General features: G+C 34.2%; 1 protein-coding gene across 1 annotated transcript in view; it reads right to left on the bottom strand.

Annotated features, from left to right (window-relative positions):
* LOC100375819 (KAT8 regulatory NSL complex subunit 1-like) overlaps nt 1-21758 on the bottom strand; it is a 39116-nt gene that overhangs the window by 13111 nt on the left and 4247 nt on the right. Inside the window, exon 2 of the mRNA XM_002735204.4 lies at nt 7158-7999. Coding sequence (XP_002735250.3) covers nt 7158-7999 — 842 coding nt within the window. The remainder of the gene's footprint in view (nt 1-7157; nt 8000-21758) is intronic.

Here is a 21758-nt window from a genome sequence, read left to right on the forward strand (position 1 = left end):
TTGAATGAAAACTGACAAAGCATGTCCAAAATAAAACATTTTCAAAAAACAAGATGGCTGCCAGTCGGCCATTTTGAATCAAATCGCTAAACCACTGCCTGTGCACATGTCCCACATAAAGTACTAGGCACATGCAAAGATTCTGGGATACGACTCTGAACGGACGCACAGACTGAGACCGAATTATAAGTCCCCGTTTACGGACTTCGTCTGAACGGGGACTAATAATACTACAGGATTTAAAAATTAACGCCCAGTTAATATCTAGCTATTTATCTATCATTTTATGACCAGTCAGTCCAGTTCTAAATCAAATTATTGATTCAGTTTCGATCTTGTTTAACAGAATGCTAGAGGCTGCCACGAATAACTTTTACATGATTGGTACATGTTATGGAAGAGATTTGGATTATACAACTGGGTGAACTGAGAGTGAAATTGTTTGAAGATTGGCTGAATTGGTTATGCCTGTGTGCTAAATCAGTCAAATTATTATTTCAACCTAATTTGCAAAAATAAAGTAATTCACAGTAGTAAAAATAAAATCCTTGCACCAAAACAAACATTCAGGTTTTAATGTTGGCCAATGAGATGCGATTTCTAAAAAAGCATATATAGTAGTTATTACATTACCGGTAAGTGCACATTTCTGAAAGTGAATTGACACTTGAGACAGTCAACTAAGCATCACTGGGAATACACTTTGAAGAATTTGTGTAATTCTATGGCAATCACAGATTGAAAAGTGTGCTGAATATTAGATTAGTAGTCCTCACAAAACTACACACATCTTGTTACACATATATACAAATCACTGTCAATAGTTGTGTTCACGTTACACGAAGTACGGGCTAAGATTTAAGCTGATTTAGGCTTATCTAGCATATTTGCATTTTGGCTAGACCCAATTGCGTCCACGCACAGGGAGGGCCAGTCGTTAGCACGGGCTAAAGGGTGCCATCAGTCGGTGACCTTTGGTAAGCCGCTATTTACGAACGAAAAATGGATGACACGCGCGAGGTTCTATTTCTGCTGCTGGCATGTTTCGTTCTAAATTTGAAGCGACGTGCACAGGAACGCGAGAGAAGACAGACCCAACTTATTTGGATGCACATAAACAGTATACAACGGTCGTAACAGAATAGAGTGTTATTAATGCATGTCGTAGACAGCGAACCAAATTTATTTTGTCTACGATTGGAGCTGCTGTACGCTCTACTACTAGAGTGACCCGATTGGTGTGGAAGCGAGCGCGGAGTAATGACTGGTGGAATAGTGTCGTTATACGAACATGGGACAATTTTCACACCCAAAGGTCGCCGCAGAGGGCGCTTAGCCCTGGGCTAAGCGTTCGCGCATACTTCGTTAGCCCGTGCCAAGGTCTAGACCGCGTCTTAAATTCGGATCAGATTTAACCCGTACTTAACATTCCTTAGCCCGTGCTAAGCGTTCACGCACGTTTTCTTGGCACGGGCTAAGGAATTTGACCTCTTAGCCCATGCTAAGGAGCTGTGCGTGAATGCAACTAATATGGCACCATATATTGATATTTGCATTAGTCTATGTTGATTTGAAATTTCAATATCCCAGATTATGGAAACGCTTATTTTAATTAATTAAAGGCACTTATGACTGCAGCTAAATTTCATCACTAATTCTGTAAGCAGGTTTAGACCCACAGCATCATTCAGTGATTGAAACATACCAATGGCACTGTACAATTTTTACATGATGTTATTAAAACTACTGAATATTATTATTATTTAAACATCTGATTTCAATTTCAATTTGATATTAATGTGCAATTCCGTTTGTCCGTCTGTTGCACTTATAGTGCTACATACTTTGAGTAACATGCAAAACATGTTACACAATTAATTTACTAACACTGTGCTACCATGTATGTGCAGTCAAGTGAATATAACAAAGTGAATGAAGGAGTCAGACTTGTAAGATAGATGATGGTAATTATGCCACTGATATTTTATAATGTCTGTCTGTTATATTATTAACTTGTCTGCATTGGATGCAGACTACAGAGTTTGAACTATGGTTATTCTGAGGGAAACCTAAAATTTATGAAATGCTCTAAATTAGGAAAGAAAGAAAATTTCCTGAGTACTCTGAAGAGCATCTAGGCCTCAATTTCTAGCTCTTATCCACTCTTCAAAAATACTAAAGTTTAATATTCAGGAAAAAATTTTGAAGTGAAATTAAACGTTTTTGTTTTTTGGACAAGAGTCATGTTTTGTAATCTAGGCTTAAAATTGTGAACATTTAATGGTGTCAAAGTTGATTCTAATAAAATTTTGATAACACAAGTTTACATTTTTAACAATTTCATCAAATATAAATATTTCATAAGATAAATTTTGACCACTCAATAAAACCCCAGTGAATGTAGCTGTTACACAGCATGGTTATTAATATGTCAACTACCTACATTTAAATGTTGTAATTTAAGAGATGATCAATCACTTTTATCCTAATCAATGAATAGATGATGGTAATTTATCAGACCCCCAAAAAAATTTCATCCACGATACAAGGCAACAAAACCTTTAATCTTCTGCAATTGACGAATACGAGAGTCAAATATATAGGACAAGCACTAAATGTACAACAAAAAGGTTTTAATCTATCTCTATTATGTTCACAAGTGACCTACTTTTTTGAATGAATATTTTGAAAACACAGGATATTGAGAATCCCCTCCACTATGATTGAAGCAATCAAAATATACATGCAATGAATAAAGCAATAACTGACTAAATTCATTTTGATGAATGAGTGGAATTAATAGGAATGGAGTTCAGGACAAATGTGTTTTTCACATCAAATGAATGCAGCTTGGCACTTGCCACTGTACAATTGAAAATCAATTTTTCAGGAATTTTTCAGGAATTTGACAAATATTTTTGTTTAAAAAACAAACAAATGGCCACCAAGAAAACATAATTATGTGCATCAAAGTTCATATCATGATCGACGTTGGTACCAAGTATGAATGAAATTTATTCAGGCATGACAGATTGATTGGTTCTGGAATGGCGGAAATGCTTGATTTCAAAGAATTGTTAGCACTAAAATTGACCTTGATTGACCAACTTGTATCAGATCACAAAAAAAATGTGTATATATATTCCAAGATGTACAGATGCGTGTGTGAAGTTTAAAATATGATCTGTCAAGGCATGTCAGTGATACAGGTGTGGATGAACAAATGGACAAACCACAAGTTCAAGTTTACAAATTTCATCCAACAGGGACTGATGAAGCATTCTATAGTTTTATTATGTTTCTACTTTCTATAATTTTATTACCATAAAATCTTTAATGTGGCGTCACTCTAATTTAGGCGTCAAAGAAGAGTGAAAGGCCTTTAATTTGGTTCTAAAGTAGTTGTCACGAAATGTTGAAAAACTAGTCAATCAAAAAACATGTTTGTATTTTCAAAAAAAATACTTAGTATATTTAATGTAACATGCAGTATTAAGTATAGCCTAAAAGAAGTTTCCAATAATGATCAACATTTGGGTAGCACAACCCAGTTATGTGCTGTTTCACAAGGGAATAACTTATTTGCTTTCAAAATGTTGCAATTGTTGATTATTACTCAGTGGTGATTATAATAACGTACAAAACATAAATTCGATGGATTGTTATGAAATGCAAATAAAATTCAACTTAGTTTCCTCGCAAGCAAACGTTTTTAGTCGCATACCAACGCTTGATGAGAGAGAAAACCAGCCTTTTTCCTTATACAAAGCTGACCTGAAACTGTTCTTTGACCTCATACGTCAAGTCACTAATTAACCAATCAAAAAAGTGTATGGTGCCAACATGGGTCAAATTTTCCAAAGACAAACTAAGTTTAAGAAGAATTTTATACTTTATATGGTGATAACAGCTCAATGTCGAAACTAAGTTTACCCATTCACACGAGCCACAATAAACATTGTATTTTTGAATAGGGGTCAATCAGGAAAGATTGAAATGTTCGATAAATGACTCCTAAATTAGAGATTTTACGATACAGAATATTTTAAATGACTACCTTCTCTCCTCACACTGGTTATTGATATAGGCCATTAGTTTAAATAGGAGCTTGGGTGTATACTTAAATATTGATGTGCTCAAAGATCACAGCATTCTGAGTATTATGGTTGGGCTTCCACAAACTCTTCACCAGTCACTAATGGTGAATAAATTGTGTCTCTCATCCCTAATTTCAAACCATGAATTATATTCTGCAAAAAGTGGCATTTTAAAGCAGGTGCCAGAAATGTAAATCAAAACAAAAGGGAAATGTATTGCTTGGTGTATTTCAATTTCTTGCACAAATCATGAGTTTTTTAAGTTCTCCTGAAGCGTCAAGTTAGTTGGCTGAACAAGTTTGGAATTGACAATGCTGGCGAAGTGGTTTTAACTATTTTATCATTACCATAAGCCAAGAATTTATTACAGATCAATTGATAATAATGAAACAGTACATGTTAAAGTTAATTATTCGTTAAACTTTATTTGATGGTCTGAATATGAATGAATTGTGGAAAATATAACACTAGTAAATGTGCATATTTTTGATTTTCAGTGTGCTAGAATATATTAGTGACTATTGTGGCTTCTTGATTATGGGATTTTATTTCGTTTGCTAACACTTTGAATAATAATTCACAAATTTGGGTCCTTAAATATATCTCACAATTTCCTTTGGGAATTTCAGAAACATTCATTATAATTTTGTCTTTAAGCACAATACTGGAAATCACTGGCAATACAAACTATGTTGGAAGGACATAGGGTTATCACATGACAAATAAAACCCATGTTAGGTAGAATGGCAGATTTTGTGTTGCAATAATTAAGCATGCAGAACATTAGATAGCGTTGGTGCCCCACCCAACATTCAAAAATAACCACTTACCAGACTCTGCCGTAAATTCACCCATCCGAAAAACCGCGCTGGTGGGCCCTTATTTGGGGTTAAAAATTTCAAAAAAAGATCAAATATTTTTGGGGGCTTATATTTTCATTGAAAAATCCACCTATGCCGATTTTCAATGCCGGCAGTTGGACTACCCAAAACGAAAGAAACTATTGCAGAAGCTAATTAAAAAAATTTTACATTTTTTTTCTTGGTGGATTAAGAAGTAGACCGCGCATCTTTCTCCAAAAAATCACATTAACCTCGTGTAGTAGCGAAAGTTTATTCTAAAAGAGGTTTCAAATAAAAACAATCATAACTGCATTGCTTATCGCAGCAGCGCAATCCGGTCATGTGATGTTTCACAATTGTTGAAAATTACCTAGGAATGATTATAATAACATGCAAAAAATAAATTCGTTGAATTGTTATGAAATGCAAATAAACTTTTTTCATCGTAAGTGAACGATTCTGATCGCATTTTCAACACTCGATGCTGTAGAAATGAATATCAGCCATGTTTTGACCTGACAAATCCCTAATTAACCAATACAAAAGATGGATGATGCAAACATGTTCAAATTACCATAACTCATTTAAATATGTTAATGTTATTGAACAAAGCATGGAAGGGATTTGCCGATGTTGTACGATCTTTTGGCTTGGATTTTGATGGGAAAGCGGCATGACTTCTTTTTAAATAAAAAAATTAGTTGTTTTTAGAAGATAAACTGAGCATTTATAGAATTTAACATTGTTCATAGTGATAATAGCTCATTGTCAAAACGAAGCATAATAAACATCAATATTCTTGACTACGACGAAACTTTTAGGCATCAGGAAGGTTAAAATAACACCTTAAAAAACTGCTGATCTCTTGGTCACATTTTATTTTTTTAAAAACCTGAACTGTCGTTTAACGGTCCAAGACGAGTTTACAGCAGAATACGTAACTACCTTTCTTATTTCAGCTAGCCTTTTTAGAGAATTTGACAATGAAATTTCCTGCCATATTTAGAATATACATTGATTAAACTAAATTATTAGGTTGATAAGCTTATTATAACTTTGGAAAAAGCTAATAAATGTGAACAAAGACAGTGACCATTCTGGATTAAAGTATAGGTGTACCCCTAGGACACTATTGCAGTGTATGTGTGTATGTATTAGTGGTATTTCACTGGCTACGCCACGAGGACGTCTATCACCCATCCACAGTTGGAGTAGAGTCAAGCTCAACAGGGGTGGGTATATATTAGATATTTATTGTCTTTTCCTTTTTATTGCAATGTTTGCAATAACTTAGGGTCTAAAATAAGAAATTTCATCCATCCATCGACAACCTGAGTAAGAGGTGGGTGGTGATTAATTTGTGTTGTAAAACAATTGTTCCGAGTTCAATCTTTTTTTTTCATACATATCAGAGAAGGTTGTAAAGAAGTAACATACTAGGTACAGTTGTTAGCTTTATGAAATTAGTAAGAAAAAAATGTTACAGAGAATTACAGCATTTTTTATACTTGACATTAACAATGGATTGGTGGTTGAATAGCAAAGAGAAATTATCAATATTATAACTATTGAAGGGCCATGTTAGTTTTCCATGCATTATCAAGTTTGTAAATACCAATAGGAAATTTGTGATACAAAATAAATATTTATGCACAGGTAAATACCCGAAGAGATGGAAGAATCATATCCAGTTATCTGCACTCAATTAGCATAGTTCATGAGATGCAATTAAATATGTGTTCATAAAACAAATTGATTAGATAAGTCTCAAGGTACAAGGAACTGATCTCCAAGGAAGGCATGTTTTAAAGGTTACATATCCCATCAGTACACAATATTTGGTCAAATTAAGCTAGAAATGATGTGCAGTAGCGGCTGTAAAAGTAACCAGAGTCTATGTACATCTGATAGTGTTTGAATGTACATTTGTTATATGAATACAATTGTGATAAATAAAGAATGTAGTATGAAAGGTCAGAGGTTGTCTTACCGTTGCATACACGTTTTCATATACCGTATTTGCTCTATTAGGAGCTCGTGTTTGACAGGTGTGTTGTATGGTCAAAATAAACCTTTAACTAATCCTGTACATATGAAATTTATTTTAATAGAGTAAATACAGTAATGATGTAAACACTTACAATGATGTGCATCACGTTGATGATCATATAACCTTTTTTAAATTTAAACCCAACTAAAATGAAACCACCAAACTTACCTTGAGGGAATGAGAGAACCGGATGAAAAGAATAGTCTAATAAAGAAACTTTTTCACTGAGAGGCATAACATCTGGATCTGAAGTCTGTGTATTATTGTATCTTCCACTGCACATAACGCACGGTGTAACAGGCACGCAACATCCACACCGCACTGAAGATAATTTTTGGGCTTTCCGACTCACTTGGTGGAGTCCAAGTGAGCGCAGAAGCTTACGTTTTCTAAAATTTCGTATTGGTCTCGTCCTTGCTGCAGTTGAACCACAATCAGACACTGTTGCAGGACTTGATCTGTCGGGTTCCAAACGCAAACGTTTACTCGCCGAATCCATGCAATTGCTATCCTGTGAATCCTGACTGTCGTTCAATAATTGATTTCCATGGGAGGCTGTGTTATCCACAAATCCATTCATGGGTGCCGGTGACTGTAATTTCCCTTGTACTGTCGTGTTAACTAATGGTGATCGAGGCAAACCCTTCTGCACCGGTGAATAGAAGTTCTGAAGAGACTGATTAATTTTGGCAGTCTGCTTGTCAACGTTACTCATTAATGTAGACAAGTTGGACGGTGACATGTCATTTCGACTTTCCAATTTAGCTATCTTTGCTTCTATCGGTGACAACTTTCTGCCAACAAGTCGACTAGTTCTAAGTTTCATAAGATCTTCAGGTGGAGACTGTTCTCCAAGTGATATCACTCCTTTTGTAGCTCGTATCTGCCTATAGATATCAGTCTGTTGTCTAATGCGATACTCCAAATCAGAAACTTGGGCCTGAAGCCATGTCCATCTACATGCCACTGATGCTCTGTCCATGGCCCACTTCCATAGTGCTCTTCTATGGCTGAAAGATCAATACATGCACATCACTTAGTTCACTAGGAAAATCAATCATTCAACACTTAATCCAGGAAGCAATTACAAAGCCAAGTATCTGTAACCATATCAAATTTTATCAAGGATTGAAGCTATTTTTATAAACTCATAAAAATATTACTTCAAAACAACTTGTGCAAATCAACTAATTTACATTCAGTAATACATTGCATTTTAACAGACCAATTTGCTCAAATATGATCAATTTTGTTTTAACGAATAATTGTAAAACTATAATTATAGTCAGTGTCAATGTCATGGTCCTTGTTTGTATTTGTATTGTAGACCTGTGTGTAAACCAAGAAAACCATGGTTTCCTGGCTGTATCAAATGCCCTATGATGAATGATGTTGTGCATGTATTATCCCAAGGAATGTAATGGAAACTGGAAACTTTCATTATGAAAATTAGTTCAAATTTGTGATGGTGAAAGTCACCAGAAAGTCATTTTCTTGATTGGCTCATGTAGCACACAGACCTAAATAAAGCTATAAAACAATGCTGCACCATTCAAACAATGCATGAATATAATCAAGAAACCTGGTCATGATCTGTCAAATAAATATCACTATCACAAATGTTGACAGACCTTTTCAACCATACAAATCGTAAATTTACTCAAAATTGACATTTTCAAAGATGCTTGACTCATTGTCAATGTGGAACCTAGTTTAGCGACTACACTTTTTTTTTTAAACAGCAATGTACAAATTTAAGAAATCAGATCTATTTAATGATGGCCAAATGTAGTACATATAAATGCATCACATGACCACAGTAGTATAATATACAACCATTAGTGTGCATTAAGGCAAACTTAAAGAGAATTTCAAATCCCAGTCATACACATTGACAGTGATAAACTGTCAGCAAACTATTCATTCTTTTGTACATTTTTTTCTATGACAACCTAGTTGAAAAATAAATCAGGGAGTTGAATAAATCAGAGAGACTTTCTTCAATATGTGTAAATACAAATAATCTTAATCTAGACATGGGGAATAAAACAAGCCATGCATGGCACAGTCCCTGTTAGTTATCAAATTTAAGATATATAGTTTTGTTTATACAATGTAGTAATATAGCTGGAACATAAACATCAGGGCTCGAAATTAACTTTTTTTTTGGGTAGTCCATCTGGGCTACCCCTTTTTAAATCTGGTAGCCCAAGATCAATCACTGGTAGCCCAATATTTTTAAAGCAGTATTTATGCCGTAAAAAAAAAAAAGAATATTTTTTTTCTATAAACAAATGTCATGTTCAGTAAATCTTTTTGACAGGTAGATATTGTTTTATATATTTGAATGTACCGGTACTAATTTCCTATAGACAGGAGAAGCTAACTGAAATAAAGAGTTCATGTTTTATAGTTTCACTGCTTTCACTCATTGTGCATTGTGAAATACTGCAAATTCCAAATTCAAAGTTTTAATGTTACAGTATTCAATTTTATTGTCACAAAACTTAAATTGCCACAAAAAATTGTCTTGATTGTATGGTATAATACCTCATATAGGTACCACTTTGATACATTTTCATTTCTGTCTGGAGCTAATTTGAGGTCACATTTTGGCAACTTTGTTGCAAATGGCGCTTAATTGAGGTCAGTCATTTTTCACACACTCAGAACTAACACTACGGTAACGTAATCCTGTCTATACAATATTTTGGCGTATTTTGTACATTTAAATCATTCCGGACGCCTAATATAGTATAATTTAAATTTTACCGTAGTCATTGACGCCTATTCAAGAGTATTATTTTTATCGTGCCTAGCGTGAATGGGTAAGCTTCGTTTCGACAATGAGCTGTTATCACTATAAACAATCATAAATTATTCTTCAAATGCTCAGTTTATCTTTTGAAAAGAACTAATTTTTTGTTTTAAAAAAAATCATGCCGTGTTCCCATCTAAATCCAAGCCAAAAGATCGTACTACAATATTGGCAAATCTCTTCCGTGTTGCGTCAATAACATAAACATATTTAAATGAGCTATGAGCACGTTGGCATCATCCACCATTTTGATTGGTTAATTTGCGATTATCAGGTCAAAGAACTCTGTCCCAGGTCAAAGCATGGCGAATATTCTCCAGCATCGAGTGTTTAATATGCGTCCGGAATCATTCACTTATATTTCATTACAATTCAACGAATTTATTTTTTATACGTTAATATAATCACTACTGAGTAATAATAAAAAATTGGTCGCGCGAAATAATTAATTAAATCACACAACAAGCGGGAAGGACAATTCATTGTTGCCTCGGCAAGTTGCTTAACGCGACACCCTGCCACACACGCACTCCAGAAACTCAGTGCGAGCTATTCCAACTTACGTACGCATACCCGAAGAAGGTAATATTTTTTAAATATAAGGACGCACAATTTTAAACGAAATATATGGGAGGGTGATTGTTATTTGTATCAGCAAGCTAGTTGGCGTGTCACCGTCAAATACATGCACAGGCTATCATTAAAAGAATTTAATGGGCAGTGAGGAAAGGGGAGTATTTTTTAAGGGCGCGTGTAGTAGGCGGGCAATCGGGCGTCCTAGAGTAAACACTGTCTCATCCCGGATTTTTGGTAGCCCAGTTGGGCTACCGAATTTGAAAAGTGGTAGCCCCAAGAAAGAAACTGGTAGTCTGTGGACGCGGGGCTACCGCTAATTTCGAGCCCTGAACATGTCAGAAATATGATTATGATGATTGTTTAACATTAAAATTATTGACATTTGTATCTGATCATCAAACGCGTATTGAGAGATATTGCTCTGGAACAGCATGAATTAAAACAAAATCAGCCATTTTGAATATGTGTATAATGAATATATAAAATTTGAATATAATCAGTAAAAGCATTTAAGAAATATAGCTCTAGAAGCCCATTCATTAAAACAAAATGGCCGCAAGTCAGCCATTCTGAATCAGATCTGAAAAACAAAGTGACATGCATCAGAAACCCGTAATGTCTAATGTATGTACCAAGTTTGAACAAAATCCATCCATAAATGCCAGAAATGCTTGCTATTTGATGATTTTTTAGCACAAAAATGGCCACCATTCAGCCATTTTTAATAGCATCGGCAAACCAATATATATGTATATTTATGACATGATGTAAAATGAATATTTAAAATTTGAACATAATCAGTCAAAGCAAGTCAGAAATATAGCACTAGAACCACATTCATTAAAACAAAATGACCGCCAGTCAGCCATTTTAAATCTTATCTGAAGAACAAAATGATGTGCATCAAGGTCTTATAATGTCCAACGTATATACCAAGTTTGAACAAAATCATGTAAACAGCCAAGAAATGCTTGATTTTGATGATTTTTAGCACAAAAATGGCCGCCATTTGGCCATCTTGAATCAGATCGTGCAACAAATTGACGTGCATATGTATAATATCATGCATGATGTGTGTGTGAAGTTTGGTTGTGATTGGTCCAGGCATTTCTAAGTTACAAGTCCAGACGCACGGAGGTCAAAACAGGGACCAACAATTCAAGGTATGTGGTCGACACAGAATTTTATTTACAAGTTGACCATGTAAAAAAGATGAATATTAATTTTTTTTTTAAATGTTTTTGTGCCAGGCGACATTGAGTGTCACTGTAAGTGCAAATTGCAAGTGTTAGTGCTGACTCATAGTGCACTTTTTTGCCACTGAAGTCATAATCATGTTTGGGACTACATGACAGGGCTGTGTGCGCTATCCTGGCATCAGCCAGGTTCTGTCGAACACAATCACCCAAAGTCACATTCATTAGTGAATGAATCTCGACCAGTGGAATTGGCCTCCCCATCGAGTCTGTGGCACACTCACCCAGGGTAGGGGTCGACTCCTTTAATGTTAATGTTCAGCCTAAGGTAGGATTTGAACTTGGGTCTACCAATCATGAGTCTGATGCGATAACAACTATGCTACAATTGACCGATGATGAATATTAATTGACAACTACGACATTAAAACACTTTAAAAATTGAGTAGCCCCAAGAGTTTCAATCAATGTCTATTGATTAGGTGTAAGGAATATTTTTCTTTTTTCACAACACTAGGAATTTTTTAAATTTTATATGTAATTATTCAAATAAACATTTAAATGTTTTGTGAATTTATGCAAATTAGCAATGGATAATAAATATATGGTTGATAAGATATTAAACGTACTCTTGAAATAGACATATTTTGTTAACCTGTTTCCATGAAAAGTATTCTTCTACAGAGCATGTCATGATACTTTGTGTTTAATTTTACAAGCAACAGCTGCTTCATCTATTCTGACAACTGAATTATGGTGACAAATAGATAATTAAAACATGTTATGAATACCCTATTCACATTAAATTATGCAATAATTTCAATATTAACCAAAATGTTCAGTAATTTAATGTTTATATTTCAGAAATTTGACAAATGACATAGCTGCTTATATTATTCAATCAGCATGAGAAAGGTTGTCTTGGTTTAGTTTAGTTTATTGAAATACTAAGTAGAAGGAATTAAAAAGGTCACACTAACTGCTAAAACACGTATATAAAACATACAAATTTTACAAAAATTACTACCTAAAGCAATAGTATCACGGCTTACATTATTTTATTTCTAGTCAGAGACAAAGTACATTTACTTCATTTTTTATATTTAACTATATAAATTTATAGTAAAAGAACTCCCATCTGAAACAATGTTTTTTTTTGTTCTGTAGTGCAAAATTCACATTCAGCACTGTGTACAAGGATAGATAATCAGTGTACAATGTAAACCAGCTGTGACTGCGATACATTGTAACTGAAACTGCTGGATAAAGGTAACAATGGCACTTACCAAGAAATAACATTTCTCCCAGCAATAAAACAAGTAATAGTTCCAATAGAACAATAACATTTGCCAAGAGGAAAAGAGGAATGCAAATGGTCATAAAATATTGCATCCATATATAAAGCCAAGTAGTAATGGTATAGGATTATGACCAGTGTACATTGCAAACTACTTTTAATTAAACACACCAGCTGTTATGCTAGGGTACATGTATCACAATAACCAATAGAAGGTCATCCCAAGTACACACAAGAGTATGACAGGTATTTGGGGAGGATGATTACTTCCCACACAATTCTTTAACGAAATGTCATTTCACACAAACATGTACCTAATCACACATACAGGGGCATGTCCCAAAGCACAAGCCAAGCCTAGCCTAGCCTAGCCTAGCCTAGCATTGCCTTTTTGAAAATGGCTTGTGAGTGATAACTTTTATAAAAGCAATGAGGCGAGTTATGGGAGTGATTTCAAATAATTATGCACGTGTAAAAATACTTTTTTTTAAAGTAATCTCGCACAGCATTTTTCATTCATATTAAAGAAAAGGTCTGACAAGCGAATAATTGTGACACTTCCACACTAGAGACTGTATCAGCTTCCAAATTCCGCAAACTGATTCATTATGCCTAGCCTTATGCAAGGTATTACATAAATTACACTCTTGAACCCTGCCAGTTCAATAACCTACACAGCAATCAAGGTCAAACATATAAAGGCTTTTGAAGGCTACAGAAATAGATTTATTCTTAAACTGCAATAGTGGGATGGCAATTAGAGATCACACTAATGAGCAAAATAAAATACATAAGCTTAAGGGTGTAGAAGACTTTCGAAGAAAATTAAGAAGTCAAGATTAAGAGGTCAGAGAATACATCGTTTAATTAAATGCTTGAATATTCAGACAAACTTGTGTAATTTCTTTTAAAAATCTTATTATACACGAATCAATTCAGCATACTGGGAATTCACATGATTCCAAGGTACTTAATAATTTTCATATTCATCTTATTTTGAACACCAAATCAACCTAGACATTAATTAGTGAAGTGATCAAATGAGATAATTCTCCTATTTTCTTGCAATGTGCATGGTTTCCACACATTGAAATTCTTGGTTTTTAAACAGGTTGAATGATGCCCCTTTTCCACATCATCATTTTTTTTTATAGGGCAGCAAGGTCAAATGAAACAAGCAGCCTCTCGAATGAGATAGCTCCTGAACTGAAGATATCATTAGAAAAGGAACAAATCTGATAGAGGTTTACCCGAGGTATCTATGTGTATAGTATCAAAGCAATCGGACACGAGGCTTACAAGAAGTCACAAATTTCACTTTTTAGCAAAAACAAAAGAAATATTCATCAAAATTAGAGAATTGAAGATATCATTACAAAATAAACAAATCTGAGAGAGGCCACCTGAAGTGCCTTTTGGTATAGTATCAAAGCAATCTAACGTTTTACCTTAAGAATTAATGTTGCAAATATGAAAGAATTTGGTTTAATGGTTTTGAAGAAAACTACAAAAATGTAAAAAGTTGACTACAGACTGACAATCAGTTATATTTTATATTGAAAAATACTCTCATAACAGTATGGGCCAAGCAGCACTGAAATTATAAATTGAGAATAATTAAATAATTTTCATAAAACAAAAATTTATGATAAAATATAAATAGTTAATACTAATAGTACAACATTTAATTAAGATGAAAACAAATTCAAAAGATTTCTCTGGTAGAGCATTGTCTCAAGTTAATCAGCTAGAATTAATTTCTGTATTTTACATTAAAAATACAATCAGTTTGTACTATAAATATAAACATACAATTGCAATAAATCCAATTTGTTGACTTGATCTTCAAATCTAATTTACTGACTGCGATCATTTCATTGGGGAAATCAAAACCTGGGGTGAAATTAAGCAGAACGCACAACCCTTTACAAGAGTCATCTCTAGTTACAGTGCTAATGAAATGTATGAACACTGGTGAAGGGAAACAATAAGAAACAGTGTAAACAATTCTTAAGTCATTGAGGCAATTGCAATGCATACATACAACTATGTTGATCACTCTTAGTAGAGTCTGTAAAGAGGCCAGCAGGACTCATTAATAGAACTACATTTCAAGTTTACAAATCTTCAGGAAATAATTGTACTAAATAAAAACACTCAACTGTCAATAACAATACAACAGCTGATTATACACAGGTATAGTTTCAGTAAAAACACTTTCCCCAAAGAATATCATGTGGTTGTAGGCAATACTACAATATTGAGGAATAAAGTGAAAGAGTTTGACTTTGTAACTTGGTTGGTTTATCTTACTTTATGTAAACAAATATTCTGATTTAGGACACAAAAAGTCACCAATTTTTTTTCTCTACAGAATATGTATACAAGCTCCAGATAGGAGTGATGCACTGTGGGAAAAATGGCAGCCACATTGTAAGCAGGGCTTCATTACTAAAATTAATTTTAATTGGTAATTAATTCCAATATTTTGATGAAATTTAAAGGTTTTTAAATTCACAATTTTCCCAGTGAATCAAGTATTGTAATGTTACCGATGGATTTAATTTAGAGGATTTGATTGATCAGTGCAAAAGTTAATGAATTTACAGTGAGCAATTTTAACTCCAATGTAATTGGTATTTATTCATTCAAGTAGTTTTTGAAGTGCAACCACACAAACAATTATAGCCTATATCAATATAAGCAAAGTTCAAGGTCTGTTAACATTCAGATGTACATTCCTGGTCCATAGATAATTAGGAGAAAACCTGCAGCATAATAATAAATACAAAGTTTGACACAAATTCCTTTATAAAATAATTATAAAATTTATAAATATTGGATATGAATATGGAGAACTAATTTGACTGGGAAAAAATATTGAAAACAACAAGGCTGATATAACTTGTCTTCTCATTTTTGAATTTAACACACAATTTTTTTTTTAATTTGACAAAATTCTGGAAAATATTTTCATAATTATTCAATGTACAACATATTATCTTCATATCATGATTTAATGAATTAAACAAAACAGCAGCAATGCTGTTAATTTATTAACTACCCTGGCCCCCGAACATTCAATATAGATTTCTGACACACTTATTAATTATGTTGACTCTTACAGTGCAAATATTATATTACGGTTGTCTTTAAACACCATTTTGCAAACGACCTTTACTAATAACTACAACGAAACATCACTGATATATACAAGTATATTGTACACTGTAAAAACCGCCCAGTTATTTCAACAAAACCATATGTTAGCTACTCTCAGTTCTGGGATGAACCACTGCTGACGTCACTACACAGGAACATCACATGCCAATGATGTCATTATTTATTTTTAGTTCATCAATGGATTCTTGTTTCAATTAAAAATAGGAACTGGTGCATTAATATATTTATGGTAATTGCAATGAAAATGGGGTTTTGAGGAAAGTACATGTATCTTTTTTAAATAAGGTCAATTGCATTAATAGTCAATAAAACAAACAGCAAATGTCAATAGTAAGTGGTTCAGTTTTTAGTCACTCAGAATTCCATTCAATATAGCGAGTATTTTTGCCAGACAAGACATTTGCCACATGGTTTAAATCTTTGTTTCACTCTCCAGAGACAAAATGAGGGAATGCTAGTGACAATTTATTAATGTAGAATGAAAATTTAATAGCATAATCCAGTTTTCATATTAAACATCTGATATATCATCATTTCATGAACATGCATTCAAAAATGCTATTTCCACTAAAAGGAAAACAAAATGCATCCTCTCTCTCATTATTATGTTCCACATGGATGATTAATTATCTAATACTTTCTGAACTGATCTAAACAATTCTGCCCTACATATTTAATTCCGGTTGAGAACATTGCAGCGACCATCTACACAATTTAGAAAGTTTCTATGTTAAGATTGATTTATTTTAATAACCATGTTATAATATATTATTTATCAACTTGTCAGGGATCTTTGAAATCATGCAAGGTTGCCAAGGTTTTTTTTTACCCCCTTCTGACTAATTAGGCAGGGCTAGATGCAGACTAAGAGTAGCCCAGGACAAGTAAAATTTTGACAAATGAATAGTAACTCGCAGGCCTTAAACTATAGTAAATATACAGGCAATATACATTTCAGACAAGCAAGTTTAAAAGTTAACGTCAAGACCTGTTAGGTGAGATGTTTGTATTTAGCTTACTTGCATCTGAATACAATATTTGCTCTATTAGAAATGCATTTTCAATAGAAACGCATATGAATGTCTTATTTTTCCCCACAGAAACACATTTGTAATGTGAGTACATGCACTACTTCATAGAGCAAATACATTAATATTTTTATTATTATCTACTGCATCTAGATGAAACTAATAAAAACATTTGACCTAAGAAGCCGAACCCAAAAAACAAATTTGTCATAATGGTCAATACATGGTAGAGAAGAGGATATTGATAGTCACAGAGGACAGCCAGTCGAATGAGTCAGTCATGAATAGCACTGTAACTAATATTCTAAACTGCATACAAGTCTTGATCACATGCAGCATACCTTCACTATTATTCTGTAAATTACTACATTTTACGTAGAATTACTACACATTACTTTGGCTGAAGACAGCAATTCTATGTGGTTTTTACATAATATAATGCAGGAACATTGAGAATGAGATTAAAGATTTTCACAGTAAATAAAATAGCACATTGGCAGATATACAGGAAGTGAAACCACTCCTTCGATCACTAGATTAGTCATGTGACTGGAAAATTCTACACATTGCCGAATGCATTTGTACAAGTAATGTATACAGGTATGCATGTTGTGTGTGTGTGTGTGTGTGGGGGGGGGGGGGGTTTACAGCATACCATGCTAAAATTGAAGTTATTTTATATAAAGCTCAGAAATAAAAAAAAACATTACTTAAAATTATCTAAATATTAGAATACATTTTACATGTCAACGGATCTTGCTTATATTAACTACACCACTTCTAAGACATTTTCTACACAACTCTATTTTCACATATTACTCTGGAAATTACTGATGTAATAATTACTGACTATTGTGTCATGAGTTGCCCATTAAATTACTTCTGTGACTTGGGGAAATAATTAAGACAGGAAAGAACTTACTAATTGCACTAGTCATCATGAATGACGTTTTAGGATGTTGAAACCTACTTGTAGCTCATGAGAACCCATAACAAGGTACAAGATTGAATGATTTATCATATGCATTCTAATCTCACTTTTAGAGCATCATAACCTTTCCAGGTGACTAAATTGATTGTTTTGTAGTCACTGACGTATATGCAAAAATACAGTATTTGTGAAATTGAGAGAAAATTTTGAGTGCTTCCAGTGATCTCCCCAAGAATTTAAACCACTGTGGCGGCATAATTTGCATATAATTTACATAATAATAGGAATTGACCAAAGCACATTTATACCCACAATAAACAACATATTTTCAAAAACAAAGTATTTATTTGCTTCACAGTGTTATAAACACTTATTTTGGGCACTTTTGTAATATTAATGAGCTCCGTCATAGTGCAAATATTTTTTTTTTTTGCAGTCAGAAAATTACGTTCCAGTTTGAATTTAAAAATGAAACATTCTCGAAATGCAAATGCTGCAGACTAAAAAAAAGGTTGAATGAATGAAACGCATCTGAAACGTTTCAGCCAGGATTATGTTCACGACTTTCATGATCTTATTTACTACAAAATTCTCCTTCAAAAAATCGACCACGTAATTATTTGGCGGATTGCTGGTTATTATTCCGACCATCGGCTTCTACAACGTTTACATTTACAGTAAATGAACGATCAAAAACACTTCCAAACGATCATCAAAGTTACGACGTGACATAACTTACTTCGCGATGTTATACACCAGTTATACCAATACTTCCTCTTACCCAGTCATGATGCCATGCAAAAATTAAATACTTCTTTTTTATATGAAAAAAACGCAAAATTTGAACTAATTTTATCGGGAGAAATTATTTTTGATCACTTCAGTGAAAAACACAGACCCGCCATGATAGCTATGACGCGTTAGTTGACCGCATGTATCCTTTGACCCGATGGGTCAAAAACGCCATTAACCAATCAGAATGCCGCATGGTAATGCCGGTAGAACCCGAAGTTTTCCGAATGATCGTGATCATAAAAATAACATTGCGGAAGTAAAGCGATGTCATAGCACGATGTGTTGGTATGGATTTCAGATAAACACTGCATGATTTTTCGAAAGAGGTGATCAACAATATTTAAAATGTAAAAGAAGTCTTGAAAGAATAGTTTTTACATGATTCACGATGATAACAGTTCAAATGTATTTTACCCAATCACGCAATAAACACGTTTTTTCTTGAGTAGCGTAAACTGATCGTGAACTCCGCATTGCCCATGTTACATCGGGGTGGAATTGATTTTGAAAGAATTTTAGCTTTCAATCTAAAGACTGCGTCTATCGCCAGAAAATATTTACTTACTTACATACAAAGCGGTGCTAATTTTACAAAATTGACTTGTATTGTTTAAAGCTGCTACCACATCGCACGACTATGTCTATTGTTTACAAATTATTATTCACGACTGGCAGGATGCTTGTCGGTCGGTACGCAAGTATAATAACAATATGACAATAGTCCTGGTCAGAAGCGTTTCCGTGGTGGTCGCTAATTTTGAGTGCCAGTCGGGCCAACCAGCGTGACGAGATCCCCAATGAAAAAAGCACTGTGGTGGTCTTGCTAATCATCGTGGCGGTGTCAGACCGGTGTGGCGGCAAATCGAAGCACTGTGGCGGCACCGCCACGCTGTTTACATCCTGGGGAGAACACTGGCTTCAGTTTCAGGTACTCATTGAAACAAAAAACATCATGGTTGACATCACTTCACATCAAATGTTTGTGTGCAATTAGAAATGTCTGCTTATGATGAAAATAAATTTTACTTGCATTTCACAACAAATTAATTTGCTTATATTAACTACACCACTTCTAAGACATTTTCTACACAACTCTATTTTCACATATTACTCTGGAAATTACTGATGTAATAATTACTGACTATTGTGTCATGAGTTGCCCATTAAATTACTTCTGTGACTTGGGGAAATAATTAAGACAGGAAAGAACTTACTAATTGCACTAGTCATCATGAATGACGTTTTAGGATGTTGAAACCTACTTGTAGCTCATGAGAACCCATAACAAGGTACAAGATTGAATGATTTATCATATGCATTCTAATCTCACTTTTAGAGCATCATAACCTTTCCAGGTGACTAAATTGATTGTTTTGTAGTCACTGACGTATATGCAAAAATACAGTATTTGTGAAATTGAGAGAAAATTTTGAGTGCTTCCAGTGATCTCCCCAAGAATTTAAACCACTGTGGCGGCATAATTTGCATATAATTTACATAATAATAGGAATTGACCAAAGCACATTTATACCCACAATAAACAACATATTTTCAAAAACAAAGTATTTATTTGCTTCACAGTGTTATAAACACTTATTTTGGGCACTTTTGTAATATTAATGAGCTCCGTCATAGTGCAAATATTTTTTTTTTTTGCAGTCAGAAAATTACGTTCCAGTTTGAATTTAAAAATGAAACATTCTCGAAATGCAAATGCTGCAGACTAAAAAAAAGGTTGAATGAATGAAACGCATCTGAAACGTTTCAGCCAGGATTATGTTCACGACTTTCATGATCTTATTTACTACAAAATTCTCCTTCAAAAAATCGACCACGTAATTATTTGGCGGATTGCTGGTTATTATTCCGACCATCGGCTTCTACAACGTTTACATTTACAGTAAATGAACGATCAAAAACACTTCCAAACGATCATCAAAGTTACGACGTGACATAACTTACTTCGCGATGTTATACACCAGTTATACCAATACTTCCTCTTACCCAGTCATGATGCCATGCAAAAATTAAATACTTCTTTTTTATATGAAAAAAACGCAAAATTTGAACTAATTTTATCGGGAGAAATTATTTTTGATCACTTCAGTGAAAAACACAGACCCGCCATGATAGCTATGACGCGTTAGTTGACCGCATGTATCCTTTGACCCGATGGGTCAAAAACGCCATTAACCAATCAGAATGCCGCATGGTAATGCCGGTAGAACCCGAAGTTTTCCGAATGATCGTGATCATAAAAATAACATTGCGGAAGTAAAGCGATGTCATAGCACGATGTGTTGGTATGGATTTCAGATAAACACTGCATGATTTTTCGAAAGAGGTGATCAACAATATTTAAAATGTAAAAGAAGTCTTGAAAGAATAGTTTTTACATGATTCACGATGATAACAGTTCAAATGTATTTTACCCAATCACGCAATAAACACGTTTTTTCTTGAGTAGCGTAAACTGATCGTGAACTCCGCATTGCCCATGTTACATCGGGGTGGAATTGATTTTGAAAGAATTTTAGCTTTCAATCTAAAGACTGCGTCTATCGCCAGAAAATATTTACTTACTTACATACAAAGCGGTGCTAATTTTACAAAATTGACTTGTATTGTTTAAAGCTGCTACCACATCGCACGACTATGTCTATTGTTTACAAATTATTATTCACGACTGGCAGGATGCTTGTCGGTCGGTACGCAAGTATAATAACAATATGACAATAGTCCTGGTCAGAAGCGTTTCCGTGGTGGTCGCTAATTTTGAGTGCCAGTCGGGCCAACCAGCGTGACGAGATCCCCAATGAAAAAAGCACTGTGGTGGTCTTGCTAATCATCGTGGCGGTGTCAGACCGGTGTGGCGGCAAATCGAAGCACTGTGGCGGCACCGCCACGCTGTTTACATCCTGGGGAGAACACTGGCTTCAGTTTCA

Source organism: Saccoglossus kowalevskii, chromosome 21, assembly GCF_978046115.1.
Source record: "Saccoglossus kowalevskii chromosome 21, keSacKowa6.1, whole genome shotgun sequence".
NCBI lineage: Eukaryota > Metazoa > Hemichordata > Enteropneusta > Harrimaniidae > Saccoglossus > Saccoglossus kowalevskii.